Source organism: Taeniopygia guttata, chromosome 10 (assembly GCF_048771995.1).
Source record: "Taeniopygia guttata chromosome 10, bTaeGut7.mat, whole genome shotgun sequence".
NCBI lineage: Eukaryota > Metazoa > Chordata > Aves > Passeriformes > Estrildidae > Taeniopygia > Taeniopygia guttata.
In genome coordinates this window covers 548,399-564,800 of record NC_133035.1, presented here as the reverse complement: position 1 = coordinate 564,800, position 16,402 = coordinate 548,399, and the positions used below count along the sequence as shown (strand labels likewise).

The 16,402-nt window shown below is 38.5% G+C and overlaps 2 protein-coding genes across 3 annotated transcripts in view; one reads left to right on the top strand and one right to left on the bottom strand.

Moving 5' to 3' along the window:
• ACSBG1 (acyl-CoA synthetase bubblegum family member 1) overlaps nt 1–4,164 on the top strand; it is a 43,454-nt gene extending 39,290 nt beyond the window's left edge. Inside the window, 2 exon segments of the mRNA XM_072933943.1 lie at nt 358–604; nt 1,610–4,164. Of these exon segments, the coding sequence (XP_072790044.1) occupies nt 358–604; nt 1,610–1,683 (321 nt within the window). The 3' untranslated portion in view covers nt 1,684–4,164.
• IDH3A (isocitrate dehydrogenase (NAD(+)) 3 catalytic subunit alpha) lies at nt 2,798–16,402 on the bottom strand. Of its 2 annotated transcripts, none has more exons than XM_030280940.4 (11): nt 15,765–16,279; nt 14,120–14,182; nt 12,352–12,435; nt 11,071–11,185; nt 10,344–10,531; nt 9,996–10,129; nt 9,306–9,408; nt 9,142–9,206; nt 6,978–7,062; nt 6,336–6,488; nt 2,798–4,444 (listed from the first exon to the last, which is right to left on the bottom strand). In XM_030280940.4, exons 1-11 carry the CDS (start codon nt 16,146–16,148, stop codon nt 4,361–4,363), a joined length of 1,458 nt encoding a protein of 485 aa, XP_030136800.4. In that variant the 5' UTR covers nt 16,149–16,279; the 3' UTR covers nt 2,798–4,360.

Genomic DNA, 16,402 nt, shown 5'->3' with positions numbered 1-16,402 from the left:
CTGTTTCCATTACACCATAATAAATCCATTGAATGATGAGCTAAATGTTTCCCTGTAACAATGGAGTCATTTGGAAAATATGAAATTCAAGGTCAGAGATGGACTCTATGGCCTAATTTCATTCACACATTTTAATTCTGTTCATGACTTCTGCATATAAGCTGAAAATATTTACATTTGGTAGCCAAGTGGAAAGAAAAGCCTTTTTTGATCTGTAGGTGTTTCTGCTTTTTAAGGCTTACGGATGTTTGTGTATTTATCCTGAGCCTTCTTCTCAAGGGGGAGGGCCTGGTCAGAGAACCTTTTAATGCCTTTTAAGAGTAAATGTTTAATGATTCACTTCATTTGAAATTTCAGAGTGTGCTGGACCCAGATACATCTGATCCTACTGACATTCTCACAGAGCAAGCCAGAGACTTCTGCCAGAGGAGTGGTAGTAAAGCCACCAAAGTGTCTGATATTGTAGCCACAAGAGACCAGGCGACCCACAGAGCCATCCAGGAGGGAATTGACAGAGTCAACAGCACTGCTACCAACAGGGTTCATTGCATTCAGAAATTGATTGTCTTGCCAAGAGATTTTTGCATTTCTGGGGGAGAACTAGGTAAGACTTACTGATTTATTTGAGGTACACAAAGTTAAGAGGCTGCTCATCTAAGAATATTCAGTACAGAAGGAAAAAATGGTTATGCAGTGTGTGATAAGGAATACAAAAATTGGAGTTATTGCTGTGCACACATTTATGACTGCTCATTTGCATGTAGAGCTCTTAAATTTCAGATTGCTTTGGGTATTTAAACAATTTTGGTTAATTCCATGTGCATTCAAGTATTCATAACTTCAGTAATAATACTGAAAGTGATGCCTAGAATGGCTACCAAGAACAGAGGCTAGACAGAGTTAAAAGATAAAGGGTAGGTTTTTATTGAAAAGCCTTCACAAGGTACACCTTGGGCAGTGCAGGAGTCTCACAGAGACTACACCCAAGACGGATGACCATCACAGGTTGTTCAGACAGATATAAGTTTGGTCTGTTTGCATATTGGAGGTTAATGTCCAGGTACAGCTTCAGGTAGTGGAGTCTCATTCCCCTAGTTTGGCCCCCCCTCCACTTCACTGTAGTTTACATTTTTCAGGGCCTGTGAAAATAAGGTGATTTTGGGTTTCAGGCCTAGAGAGAAACCATTTTTTCTGAATAAAGTGGGAGAACAGTAGCTGACAGGCTATGGAGTTTGAGAGTTATACACTAAATAGTCCTGATCTAGAAAATAAGGCATCAAAAGTTTCTCTTTAAAAGAAAAAAAAAGCAAGATAGTGAAAGCCTGATAATGGAGCCCAAAGCACATTACCTCTTAATAAACTGGGAATTGTTGAAAAGCTTTCAAAAACAAATTTTTAGTAGCCAGTTACCACCTTCTTTTCTGCAGCTCATGCTTATATGGATGCAACCTCACATATCTCACTTGCTTCTCACTTTTAGCATTTATCTGTGCTTAGAGGGGGGCATGTTCTTCCCAACAGGCTTTTCAATAAAAAACTCAGGCACCAAAGCTCAAACTGAGCAGGAATTTTTGTTCCTATTTCTGGAATTGGTTCTCCCTCTTTTAAGGTCCCACAATGAAGCTGAAGTGGCTCGCTGTGCTCAAGAAATACCGAAATGAAGTAGACTCCTATAAAGAATAAAAAGTGTTTCCTCCAAGCATTAAAAAAGATCTGTGAACAAAAGGAAGTATTTTCTCATCAACAGCATAAACAAAGATTTATGCCTTAAGTTTGTAGTCTATTGAACCACACCACTAGAAAGCTGCTGTCAATTTAGTTGTTCCTGATACTCACCTGATCATTTGTCCTTTTTATACAGAAGCATCTACAGTATGTCCATTCTCTAATTCTGCTTTTACTTTATTATCTTAATGATTAAAACATCTTTCTGTGTTGTATAAAGCAGATATAATTCCTCTAGATTGAAACATAACAAGTTTTTTATAGTCTTCCATTTTTCTTTTTTTTTTTATTTTGTTCTACAGGATGTTTTCTGTAGCTCATGATATATTTTGCTAGATAGCAGTACTGCTTAATGAAACTGTCATACCACTCCAGTGATAATTATTTAAAAAAAAAATTACAAATCCAAAGGGCTGGGATTTTTTTCCCTTCCCAAAGAACACTTTCTTGTTCACTAACACATTTCAGAACCTGAAGACACTCCTGTTTCTGTAATGCCTAGAATACAGACTTCTGTGAACACAGCAGTTCACTTCTTAAATCCATGTTGGAATAAGCATTACTATTTCTCATAAAAACAAACAATCAGAAGAAGTATGGGAATAGCTCCCTAAGACTAAAAGGAACAAAGGAATAACTCCAGGAGCTCTCACATGAAAATGCTATTACAGAAACTTCTTTAAAATGGTTTACAGTGCTTTTCTTTGAGCAGTGTTTGTCAGTGTGTATCTGCATGTTTCACATTGCACTAATTCTGACAAATGTGGGCTGCGTTTCTTCTTACCCATATGCAAAATAAATCATATTATGAGAAGGAAATGCTTGGCACAAAGTTGTGTAAAGGGTGTGCTGTAAGTGATTCTGGCAGACAGCTCTAGTAGCTCACACAGGCAAGGCAGGCCACAGCCTGTTATTGAGACAAAGAAATTATGCAGAACAGGATAAGGTTTCTATAAAAGTTCCATTACCAGTCTCACACATCATACAGAGCTAAGATTTGTTGCAAATACAATAATCAGCTTAGTATATAAGACAAAGCAGCAGCCTAGGATTATAAAAACAAAACAAGCGATAGGACTTTGAAAAGTTTATTCTTCCCCATTTTGTGCGCAATGGTAATTCAGAATTTCTTTAACAATATTAACCTTAAGGAAACAAGGAAGCAGCAGCTAGAAAAACACAGAAAGGAAGGTTGCACTATTCACAAAAAGCAGCATGTGGGAGGAATAAATCTCCTCCAGCATGTTGTAAGACTGTATAAAAAAGCTGGGATGCTTACTTTAGAGAATGACACAAAAAGTTGTTACTCCAAAGTTGTTTTACTGCTGACACAACCAGCTCTAAACAGTTGTAATAGATATTACTCCACTTAGTTACTGTCTATGAATAGAACAAAGCTGTAAGAAGCCTGCTTCTGGCAGGAGGGATAATCCTGTGCTATACTAATGAGTTTGAAAATATGTATTTTCTTATCAGGTGCAGGAACGGAAGCAATACCTTGATAGTTACAGATCAGAACGACTCGAGTGACAATCAGCATCTGATGGGGAGGGGAAGGGAGGGCAACAAGTCGCTTTTGCACCCATTAAGCTTAGTAAGCAAGTTAAAAATAGATTCAGATCCCCTTGAATAGGGATGAAATGTATTTCTGGAATATAGGCACCAGAGCCAAACCACTGATCTGCCTTAATCCATTTAGGACTTGTCTTTTACATTCAGTTTCTAGAATAAAATAGTCAATACAGCAAGACACTCTGAACAGACTGTGCAGAAACTACAACACAAAAAGCATTCTAGCCAAAGTAATGAAAAATTTAGTGTAAATTTGCTAAGTTAATATTTTCCCCTCACAATATATGGTGGAAGTAATTTTGTATCATTTGCCCTCATTAGAACTCTATTGTAAAGTGTGCTTCAGAGAGGAAAACTTGTAAGAATTATTTTGGTATGTAGATTTGAAAAATAACTTTACTTCAGCATTAATTTTCAGCCCTTGTTAATGGCTGTAGGTTTTTTTAAAATACAGAAATAGATTAAATCTCTAGAAGTTTGTATATCTTAATTCATGCCTTTTGTGGGCAGGGCTATATTTCATGAATCACCAGAGTATTAAGGTGGGTTTCTTGTTGCTTCCAACACAAAATTATTATTTTAAGATACTTTATACCCGTTTCTGTGCATGAAGATCATCTTGTGCTACTCCTAGGCTGAAAACCTATCTTTTTAATTTCAATAAGATCAATAAAGTAGGTTTAAACATTAAGGTGCACTTATATGTCACTAATCTGTTACTGGTTTGTTTGTACTGGTTCTAATTTTTCTATGTGGAAAGTAAAACCCTCTAATTGAAATGAAAAATTATTAGACAGTTACAGTGCCAATAAAGGAATTCACTTACATAAAAATGTTCACCAGGTAGAAAAAAATAAATAAAACAAAGCACTTGGAAAAGTCCACTGAAAGCAGGCACAAGCATCATTTGTAGCCATTTGGACTAGATTTATTAATGGAGAGGCCTCAGCTAAAAAGTTTGCTCTCAAGACTTAAGCAAACTCTATGCATGTGGATATCAGGTTACATATATTGTACTCTGTGACATGTTCTTCCAGAGTCCTCAGCAGGAGGAGAAGGAGGTTTAGTCTTTGTCCTGTACTCGGCGGCAGATCTCCTCTGTGAATTCCGAACACTTGGCATTGCCTCCCAAATCTTTTGTCAAGATCTGAAAGAAAGAAAGAAAAAAATAATGTTACTGAAATGTATTACGGGGCCAGTCTTCTGTCTGAACAATTCTGGATGTTCTCATTATATGTTGTCTGCGGATGGTAAATAAGACGAGCAGGAATACATCAAGTTTGAGTTCTGCATCCCATAGAGACTTCATCAATAAGGACTGTGCAGGGAGAGAAAACCTGAGTATACATGAAATAATGTGATCAGATTTGAAGGTGATTTTAACATGATTTTATCCTACTACAGGAATAAAGTGTGTGTGGTCAAAGCTCTACAAAGTGCTTTAATGGTGTAATTAATGATTAAGTATTTACATCTTCAGTAAGAAGTTTGTCCTTTGGAAATAAAATTCATATTTGAAGGCTTAGCACAAGGACAACTAATTGACAGTAATTCAGAAATACTGGATTTTTTTTTTTAACAAAACCCATGCAGAACAACCACACTAACTCTTAATGCTACATGTTAACAATTCTCAAAATTTGCTTCATTTATTTAAGAGAGAGGAAATGTAGAGCTCAAAATTTCTTTCATCAAGTACAACTCCTGTCTGGCATAATGAAGCTAGTAATATAAAAATAAAAAGTGGGCAACTTTTTTGCCCAACCATTGCTTGACCAACTTAGCTAGATTAAAGCACTCTAGGAGGCAATTAAAATTTTTAAGTTTCCCTTCCATACACACAGATCTTAATTAACTTGTTGAGGGAAAGGGAGGAAGAACAAGCAAAAATAGCAATCATGGTTGCTATTTTAGGATCTTGTAACTTAAATTGCCTTATGGGACTTTTCAATTAAAAAGACTCTCCATTGTGAGTATATAATCGTAACATTGTAAGTAGCCATATCACAAAACTTGCACTGTTATCTTCCATGGAATCACTGATCTGCAGATGGAGGATATAATTTCCAGAGCAATAAATGGGACCTTTATGGGAGCACCTCTTCATTCAGTTGTAAGTTTAGATTTTTTTTTTAACTGGTTCCTACATACAGAAAAATAGCTGCAAACTCAAAAAATGATGACAACTTTTGATTTCAGCATTCTTGTTACTTTTAATTACAAAGGAGCTTCTCATGGTCCTGCCTAAAATAAATGAACCAGCATGACTAGCTAATCCTCTTTAAGTGCAATCTTCAAAGTCTTTCCAACTATGTTTTCAAGAGATGGACATCAATGTGGAAGAGTGAACCAATAATGGTAAGACCACAAATTTGTCAGGTTGCAGAGCATAAGCCCCCTCTCGCTCCCAATATCCCATTTGAGTCATTAATCTGAAGACACTCTCTTCCAAAGAGAAACATATGCAATCTTCAGAGAAAAAAGTTAATACTGGATAAAAATTGTTCTTTTGTAGTCAAAAACGAGTGAAAGCAGTAAGAATGAAAAAAGAAAATAATTAAGCTGAAAAAACAGAAACAGACGTATCACAGTCAGAACTGAAATGCTATAAACAAAGTGGATGATGAAGCCTGTGAAAGGCAAATGAGTGTCCTTCACTTTTTTCAATATTTCATTGTATGTGCTTTGTAGGTTTCATAAACTTCATAAATGAAATGCTAAGAGTTACTTAAAACTCTGATTCACTTCCTGAAAAACAGCCATCCAGCTTACTATTCTGCAGTTCATAAAGCTGTGGATATGTAAGATGAGCATTGCTGAGACAAAAGGAATGCTACAGGCTGTCCCCTTATTACTGCAGGGCATATTTAATGTCACCAAAGATAATATAATTACTGTCAGAGGACAGTGGCACTGCTTATGCAACAGGCCAGCTCAGCAGGCCATCCCCCACTCTGGTATAAATCTTCCACGTTAATTCTTGCTTTGATATGGTATGATTTTAATTCAGTGCATTTATTTGCACACCCTCATGTTACCTTTCCATCTTTAATTGTATCGAAGCAAGCTGACTCAATCTTTGTCGCATATTTATGCATTCCCATGTGGCGCAGCATCATCACAGCACTCAGAAGGAGGGCAGTTGGATTTGCCATGTCTTTTCCTGCAATGTCTGGTGCTGTTCCATGAACCTAGAAATGAGAGTAAGCCTATCTGTTATGTCATTAGGGCTGATTAAAATGTCCTAGGGAATTGTGCAAGCAACCTGAGCCACAGGTCTTCATGTTAAAACAGGACTAATTTTGCTGTGATACAGTCAGTGGAAAGGAGATACCAAGGACCAAAACAATTCCATTCAAAGACATCAGAAAGGGAAAACTAAGTCATCTAATACCTTTAAGTTGAGCCCATCAAGTTCTACTTCATAGAGGGTATTTATCATACAAAAAAGTCAGAAAATAAAGTATTGGTCAAAAAAAGGATGTGCAAAAAAACCTGCATGGCATATTTACTTTAATCAATCTCTCAGGGTAAAGCTTGAGTATCTTCACAGTATAAAAGAGTTCTATGAAGATCTTTTTTAGCTAAATGTCAACCACATTGTATGGCATGGAGAAGTTTAGATTCTCAAGTTGAGACAAAGTTATGACTGATCTGTCTTTGTGTGTAACAAGACTTACTGATTCAAAAATGGCCACGCCGTTGGCACCAATGTTTCCACTGGGTGTTACTCCAAGACCCCCAATGAGTCCCGCACACAAGTCACTGAAAAAAACCCAACCAACAAATTAAACAATCCATGAGTTTTTCCATATACATTATTTTCTCTTCAAGGTATTAAAATATTTTTGTTTATCAATCAACTGCAACTATAATTTAATTTAGACACCTGTACAGTCTGATTAATATAAAGAACAGATGCTGTTAGCTATTGGAAAAGTCTTAGAACTTAGCAGAAGATATTGTAATAAAGGAAAATTAAAAGGAAATTCCAAATACTATACTACAGCTCATAAAGACACAGGCACAACAAGAAGTACTAGAAGCACAGCATATGTGTAGAAGTCTCAAAAACTAATTGTTATATACAGTTCCCTGTAATTATACAAAAATCTTACTTCCTCTGTAGGGGCCCAGAACTACTTTTCATATGTAAATTCCTTCTAAAAAATGTGGAGGAATTTTGCTCAGGTAGGTGAGTTACTGGTCGTTTTGTAGTGTACTGCGTGCAGCTTAAGGCACATTTTCCAAGTGACACCAGACTAGCTTTTCCCCTTTTTAGCCAACAGCCTGCAGGTCACAAGTCTGCCATTAGCAGATCATCAGATAAAAGCATTGGTTTCCACCAAAATTAACACGGGGAACGACAATATTGTCATCATACAAGCTGAACACACTGATTAACAAAGCTCTTAAAATTCCGTTATTTTCACGTCCACACATAATTATTGCCTACAAACTTGGCTCATACTAAGCTAAGTTAGTCCTTAGCTTAGAACTAACAAGGAGAAAAGTTTAGATGACTTTGCAGAGCAATATTTTAAGCTAAAATAAAACACTTAAGTTACAAAAGGTCTGGAGAAAAACTGACTACAGTCTGCATTTGTCACTCTAAATATTTAATGCTTAAAGAGAAAAGATTGTCTTCTGCCTATTCAGATCTATTCAGTCTAAGGAAGCTCTTGGCATTTTGTTCATACTTTTAGAGCAGCAGGTGAGACCTCACCCAGTGGCAACAGTGTCCTCTTCAACAACAGACTCAAATTTATTGCAAAGTTTTAGAATGATGAAATTTTTTATGGAATTTCTATGACAACTTTAAAATGGGTGATAATTAAGTCTCTGAAATGGTACTGATGATGACACTCCTCTGATTTGATCTCTTTTAGCTAATACTCACACAGTAAGAGCTGCTGTGAGGGCCCTGTGCACACCTTCACCAATTCTTAAAACAAGAGGCATTAGTAAGAATCTGATTCTTCTTAGCGTGCACAGCCTTATCACAGAAAGAGTGCTGTTTTAAGAGAAGCTTAAGAACCATTTCTTATACGTAAGTTACCTTTAAATTTAATATCTGTACCAAACCAGGAGATGGATTCTAACGTGAATAGTCAAACTTGAAAATAAAAATTCCAGTTCAAGCTCTTTTCTCAATCACTCCTTAGAGGTATGAGAAGAAACTATATTACATAATACACTTAATAGTTCAGATTAAACACTTCATTTTACAGGTCTTTAATGGAATTTACACTCTACCTAATAATTTTACAGAATGGAAAATGTGTGCTGATAGGTTTTGCCTTCAAGACACAAAGAACCTCTAGTACTAATGTTATTCAAATACAAAATTTAATTTCACAGTAAGGAAAAGTAATACATAAACCAAGAGCTGGCAGAATATTAAGAGGCCACAAATATAGTTCTTCAGTGACTATGGAGACTGATTTAAATGTAGTATGAGCTCCCTTTGTACATCACAGTCCCACAGTCACACTACACAATCTGTTTTAGTGCTGAGGATAATAAAGTTTTTCTCTAATATCTAACCAGGCATTCATTCTCTATTACAATGTAAGCCATTATATTCTTCACACATTTTGAGACATTTCACTCTGTCCCATATGAACAATATTCATAGCCTCCATAAACAGAAACAGACTTTTTAAAATAAAAAGTACATTCTCATCATGTAGCCTCTCCTATTAGTATATTAATAATTGAAGCAGTTAATGTCTGTTAAGAAGTCTGAGTGCATAAGATGATCTGGCTTACATGTACCCTCAATGGCTGTTGGGAAAGTGTCAGTATTTTACATGTTGGGACTTTAAATTGAAATCTCCATACCTGAGGATGTCACCGTACAAGTTTGGCATAACAAGCACATCAAATTGAGATGGATCTTGAACCATCTAGAAGGAAAGTTGAGAATTCATTCAGGTTAAGTTAATTCATTTGGGTTAAGAATTTAAACTAAAAAAAATTACCACAACTAAAACATAAATACTCACATTCAGACATACAGTATCCAGATACATTTCATTAAATTTAATATCTTTACAGTTTTCTGCTGCCTCCCTGCATTTTCTCAAGAAAAGCCCATCAGACATTCTCCTGCAATTAGACAATCAAGAGAATATTGCAGTTACTGTAAGGAAGCATTACTGGAGATAAAGAAAACTGCCTGCAAAAAGGGTTTAATTAGAATTCAGAAACTTGTTTTGTGACTATTTATCCCTCCTAAAATATTTCTGTATCAGTAGCTTAAACAGCATACATTAATTCTCAAAATTACTAATATTCATTTATGGAAGGTTTAACGAATTTGTGAAGGTGATGTCATAGATAATATGTTTTAGGTTTACAACACATAACATGTGTTATGTCTCAGTTCAGTATAAAGTGGTGGGGAAACTGCAAAAGACACCAGCTCCTTTCATTCTCAGTTTTAAAATAAGAGCTTTGAGAGGAAGGATTACTACAAACTTGCTAATAAGAACATTGGTACACAATTATCTCAGCCCTGTCAATATCAGCATTGCCCATTTTTCTTAGGAGGCATTTACTTGAATTTGTCCCATTTCACTGACTCCCACTGCCATCAGCAGAAGTTTCACATTTGAATAAGATTTAAGCAGTTATTTATGATTATATTTTTGGGGATTTTCTTTTCGTTTTTCTCGAAAGAAATGTCAACATACATAATATTTGCCTTGTGCACAGCAGTCACGTGGCTTCTCTGATTGTTTCTGGCATACTCAAAAGCAAACTCTGCAATGCGCTTGCTGGCTTCCTCTGTGATCAGCTTGATGCTTTGCACAACCCCATCAACAATCTGAAAGACAGGAAGTGCATCAGCAGTACAAGTTCATTCTTCCGATTTAGAACCAAGCAGCAGAATTTTGAGTGAGGCAGAATGCATTTCACAATGGAGGAACTTTCTTATGGGTGCCAAATGTAAAAAAAAAATCTCACTGAACCCCAGTGATGGGCAAAGTTAGCAGTGCTGAAACAGAAAGGCAGCAGAAGGCAGCAGCTGAGGCACCCACCACGTGCTCGATGCCGCTGTACTCGCCCTCGGTGTTCTCGCGGATGGTGACAATGTTCACGTCCGTGTAGGGCGTTTTGTAGCCCTCGATGGACACGCACGGACGCACGTTGGCGTAAAGGTCAAAGGTTTTACGCAGCAGCAGATTCATTGAAGGGTGCCCTGCAGCAATTGGGGTCTTCAGAGGCCCTAGAGAAAAAAAAGGATGAATGAGAAAATAAACCCCTCCATGGATCTGTGTGCTGAAACTCTAGGTAAAGTGGGACTCCTACAGAGGATCTCCAAATTCCTGTTTAACCCTTATGCTGGAATGCCATGGGAATTCTCTGTTCTGTCAGCTACTGCTCAGGCACATTCATTAATTGGGTAAAGGCCAAATTGCGAGCCATACGTTTTTACAGAACAGATTTTACAAAACGTATTCATTAAAACATATAAAGATACTGCTCATTAGTAGTGTAGTTATTGCATACTATTGTGTATCTTAGAAATGCCTTCTGCAGAGAGTCCAAAGGTTGTTATGTACCCAATTTCAACTACAATAACTATCAAACTTACAGCTTGGAAATTGCATGAACCTTTCCTGCAAGGACTGTTCCAAGATTACAGACAGCTACCTGACAGGCTGTCCCCGTTTTATTGTGCTACAGAGGAAGAACTTTGGCTTTACATCAAACTCATGATAAACATAACAGTATTTAATATCTGTGTATTAACCCCTAAAATACCTTTTAATCCCATTTTGTTTTTATCCATGGATTCTTTGGCTTCTGGGGGTATCATCCACTTCCCTCCTGGTCCTTGGATAGCTGTAACATTCCTCTCTTCCCACTGAATAGGTGCCTAAACAGACATACTCTATGTTAACTTTAGTGTCATGACTTTGCTTCGAGTTTTAACTTTCACAAGAAGGTGTGTAAGGAATTTTGTCCAGGCCTTTCTAAATAGTATTTTCTCTGGTGAGAAAGTAAGCATGAGATGTTTGAACTAAAGTAATTTTTGAAAAATGTAATTAAGTAAGCGGAAGTGAAATATTGTGAGCAGCAAATCACCATAAATACCACAATGGCACCCTAGATGTTATATATGTAAGTGCTATTTCTTTAAAGGTTTTAGAGCTGTTAAGTTCCTTGTATACAATAGACAACATTTTAAAGCTGAATTCACTGAGGACTCATCATCCCCACTGACTGGAAGATTGTGTATGACACAGATATGTATCTGTTATCTCACGGAAAATCTGCACATGCTCCACAGTGCTTTCTGAATTTGCATTCACCACAGTACTCTAAGTGGAGACAGGCTGCCACCCATTCATTTCATTAGGAATGACTATACACAAATGAATCATACACAAATTAAAAGATACAACATAATTAAAGAAACATCACGTTTTCAAATCCACGTTGGATAGTTGTAATAAAAAGGGAATATGCCTGGGTGTTGTTACTAATGTGGAACAATTTAACAGGCATCTTGCCTGAAGAGCTGTATTTCCTTTAAAGGAAACTTGACAAGGTCTGGTGAAGTTTCTCAGATAGGTAAGAGAACAGTTCTTGGATACAGTAAGTTTTCATATCACTGAAGTTAATGTGTTTGGCAGCACAGCAATTGGATTGCTAAAATGAGCCAGTACTTTCACACACACTTTTGACCTGCACTTGAAGTCATAATAAATGAAAGAATATCCTCTGTCAGTTGCTCAGGATTACTACATCAACAAGGTGATTTCACATGACATTGAGTTCATATTTCCAAAAATCAAACACAGCATTTGCTCTCAAGTCTCTACTCTTCTGTAAGCTAACAGTTTCAATGTGTGCCTTGGTATCACATTCCTGTCATTTATTAGCTGAAGCTTCAAACTCTTTCTACTGGAAAGAAGTTTTAATAGCTTAAATATTATTTAATCTCTTAAATGAGAATTTAAGCTTTTTAAAATATGCCTAAATAATATTTGTTGCTGTAGTTCAATTTGCAAATCTTATAGCAAGACAAATATGACTTACTTTGGCAGCATCAAAGATCTTCATGACAGCAGCAGAAATCTCGGGTCCTATGCCATCTCCTGGGATTAAAGTTACTGTTTGCACCTAGGTAAAGAAATATCAGTAGTACAACAAATGAATGTTTGTTTTCTACGTAGAAAACATCTTCATGTGTTGTAAGGAACCAAGTAACTATTGGAAAACAAAATAAATTTTCCTTTACCAAATATTCACTATGAAGAACAGCAGTCTTGGACAGAAGTGAGGACTGGCTTGCTTTCCAAGGGAGTGTGCAAATGTTTTGAGAGAATTGTTTAAAAATTCACCTACTACCTCTTCCTACTTTGAAACAGAGGCTAAATGTGAAAGGCAGATTCCTGCTCTGTACTCCTTGAAATTAATAAATGTAGCATGCTTTCCTCTGGAAATCTGGAGAGCAAGTTGTATTACCTAGTTATGGCTCTGTTCCACATATGTCTACAATATTGTCAACATGCTGCATGATACTGACACATGCTAGAAATGATTACATGTGTGAACAGCTACATTCACCTTAAAAAAAAAGGTCATGCCAAGCTAAACTTCTCAAGTGACCTCCTAAAATTCTCACACCCACTTTAAACAATACCAACTTATTTACCTCTCATAATGCTCTCAGTTTTGTTTGTTTTATCATCATCAAGCCAGTAAAAAAAATGCGCAGCCCAGGCTCAACAAATAGCAGGAGAAGAATGTATTCTTCTTTGAAGAAAAAAAATGAATTATGATCACTGTTCTAAGGGTACGTGCTCCAGCTCACTTTATTTTATTTAAAGAGATCCAACAGTTTTTATGGGCTCATTATTACCTACAAAAAAGGCAGCTCACATACATATTTTGAAAAACCCCAAAAGAATCAATCACATGCCGGAACTTCAATATATATTGACTGATTGATTTTTTAACTTTTGAGCCAAAGAAATTCACTGTGTACATCAAAATAACAGAGCTTCAGATAAAGAACACTAGTGCTGAGCCACTGATGAAATGCCTCGAGAGTAGTATAGTGCTGTCTGACAGCACTGCAGGGCTCCACCTGAGCCTGAAACTCTTGTGTTTTCAATAGAACCAGGGAGGCCTCACCTTCTAATTTTTATATTGTATAAGTGACCCTTCAGTTTCTTTTCTAACTGTTGTACCTGCTGTTCTACAAAACTTATCATGAAAAGCCATAGTTCCTCTTTAAGATTAAGTCCTGTTTAAGGGTGCTGAGCCCTGCTCCTGCCTTCACCAAAAAAAAATGCCCATGGGCACTTCAAACACATACATAAAAAAGGTAGAACATCTACAGTGAAACACACAACGTCTAAGATAGTTTAAAGAGGACCTTGAAAAGGCAGAATTTTAAATGCAAGGAGTTCTAAGAGCAGCAGTAAAGTAAATCTAGTGCTTAGAGGGAAGTCTGCAAAAGAAAGAAAATCAGAAGCTTCTCAACAAGCTTTCTACTTTGCGCAATATTTTTTTACTCATTCCCAGATGAATTCCAGAAGACTGGCTTATGTCTGTATTTTGTGGAAACTTTCCACAGTACTTCTATTTTTTGCTAGTCTTTTATATTCTCACATTGTTATGCAATTGCCAATGACAGTCATTAACTGATATAAATCCAAGATGGCATTAAGAGCATGTATGTTCACTTGTTTGGCCCTTATTTTTTGGGAACAAGAATAACAACAGTGATCTTATAAATTTTCAAACCTGCCTATTGAGAAACATCTTAAAAAGAAAAAAATGGGACTATTATACTCACAGCATTACCAAAACTTCTGGTCACCTTTTTTTGGCTTTTGAAAGCACCTAGCAATCGAGAAACCTGCAAAAATCCAGAACAAAAAGATGTTCTTTTATTGCACAAATGGGATTTTACAAGTTTAACCATATTGCAGCAAATCATCTTTTCAAAGTCATACTGCTTTAAATCTCCTATCTCAAACTAGTGTAAAAATTCAAATGAAACCAGAGTACCCAGTGCTTTGCCAAGTTGCAGTTGAACACTCCGAGCAGCAACGCCTTGTGGGTATTCTTAGCACAAGGTGAGCCCAGGACAGACACGCTTTGCCCCATGCCCCTGCCCTGCCTGGGGGCCCCTGTACCCTGCCTGGAGTCCTCACACACATCATGTTGGAAGCAAGGCTGCAGGAACTCTAACTAAATACTTCATATGCTAAAGACAAAGACAAGCGGAAAGCAAAGTGAAAAATCAAACACTTCATTGGTAGCAGCTGAGTGGACAGTATTTTTACACATTTTAGGTGATGTTTCCAAAACTACTTTACATTAGTGTCATTTCTTCCATTCAAACTGTGGTGAACTTTGTTCTTCTACCTTTTATACCTGTAGGTGTTGTACTGTTGCCTTCCTGCATGCCTGATAGTTTTTTAAAAGTGGAACTGAAATGCACACTGAAGACAAAATTCACCATAGCAACAAGTCTACACATCACAGTCAAAAGAATTACATTTTCTAAGTATTCTGAACTGGCATTAAGCTTCAAAACTGGGATGGTATCTAAGCTTAGGCTCTTGCCCAGCTGAGCACCATGGACAAAATCCTTACTCTGTAGAAAAATCATGGCCTCCTAATCTTAACCGCTTTTCTAGGACTGTTGATACCTCTGGGACTTAAGAGCCAGAAGACTTCTAACTGCTTACACTACTTCCAATTCTGCCATATTCACATATGCAGGCTGTCTGCAGCTATCAGGTTAGAAATTACTTTGACAATTTGTATTCCTCTCCTGTCCCACTTGCATTTGTTATTTCTTTACTGACAGAATGGTGTGTGGCAAAAGGAACAAATTATGTTGGCAGCAACAACTAGAAACAACTAGAAATAATATAATTCTCATATTGCAATGAATACTGGGGGAGAAGTAATCTAGGCTAGATTTATTTTTACTTGCAGCCCTACATGAAATGTACACGGTCACTGCAACAGACAAGCAGTGTTTCCCAAAGCAAGCCCTATGGTTGAGGATGAAGGCAGAGCAATCAAATGAAAATGTGAAGTTGATTGTACAGGGTAAGTGTTCTCATAGAACAGTTCCTGCATATAGAATCAGGATTCACATTCCAGAGTAGACCTGGAAAGGGCACAGTCTGTCTTGTCAGAAATCAAGGGCCTAGTACATTATACTGAAGTTCAACACTGGTAACACCAACAAAGAATCCACCCAAGGAAAACTGATCCATTCTGACCTTAAAATCACGTGTCATGACTAGCTCTTGACAGTTCTTCCTTACTTTAGCAGATAGGTTAAATGGGGCAGCCTCAATAACTTTGCCTCAAGCAGGCTATTATTTAAAGTTACAAAATAAATTTCATTTACTCAAGGCAAAAAACAGTATTTCTGTGACAGCCCCAGGGTAAGGCCTGCGTTTCAGAATGGTTCAGACCTGTAAATGCCAGAGGACAGGTGTGGGGGCCAGAAAGTCGCCGGCCAGAACGCGGTAGCAGTTCTCCCCAGCCGGCTCTGCAGTGCCGGTACCGCGGGCTCTTTGCGGGAATGGCGTTTCAGGCTGTGCTGTCGGCCACGCGCGCACCGGGCGCTGCCCGCAGCCGCGGTGGTCCCGCCGCTGTGTGACCTCTACGGCGCGACCTCTCCCAGGCCGCTCCGAGGGACGGCGCGGCGCCTCCCCGGCCCGGCCCGGCCCGGCCCGGCCCGCTCGAATAACGGCCCCCACGGCCTCTTCCCGCTGCCGTCCCAGGGAGGGGGCAGGAGGAAGGAGAGGACCCGTGAGCGCCGCGGGGCCGCCTTTCAGCCCGAGCCCCGCGGCCATTCCCCATCGGAGCGCTGCCAGGGCCCAGCGGCACCGCGACCTTGCGGCCGGGCGGCCGCGCCTCAGGCGCCACCAAGCTCCGGGGCGCGTCCCGGGCGCCGCGGAGCAGGTCCGGTCCGGCCCGTCCCCCTGCCTACCGTGGGCATCCACGCGGTCGCGGCCATGACACGCCCGGGCACCGCGGCTACCAAAGCCCGAGAGCTCCGCGCCCGCCGCTAAACCGGAACCGGCGCGTGGGGAGCGGCGGCCCCGCC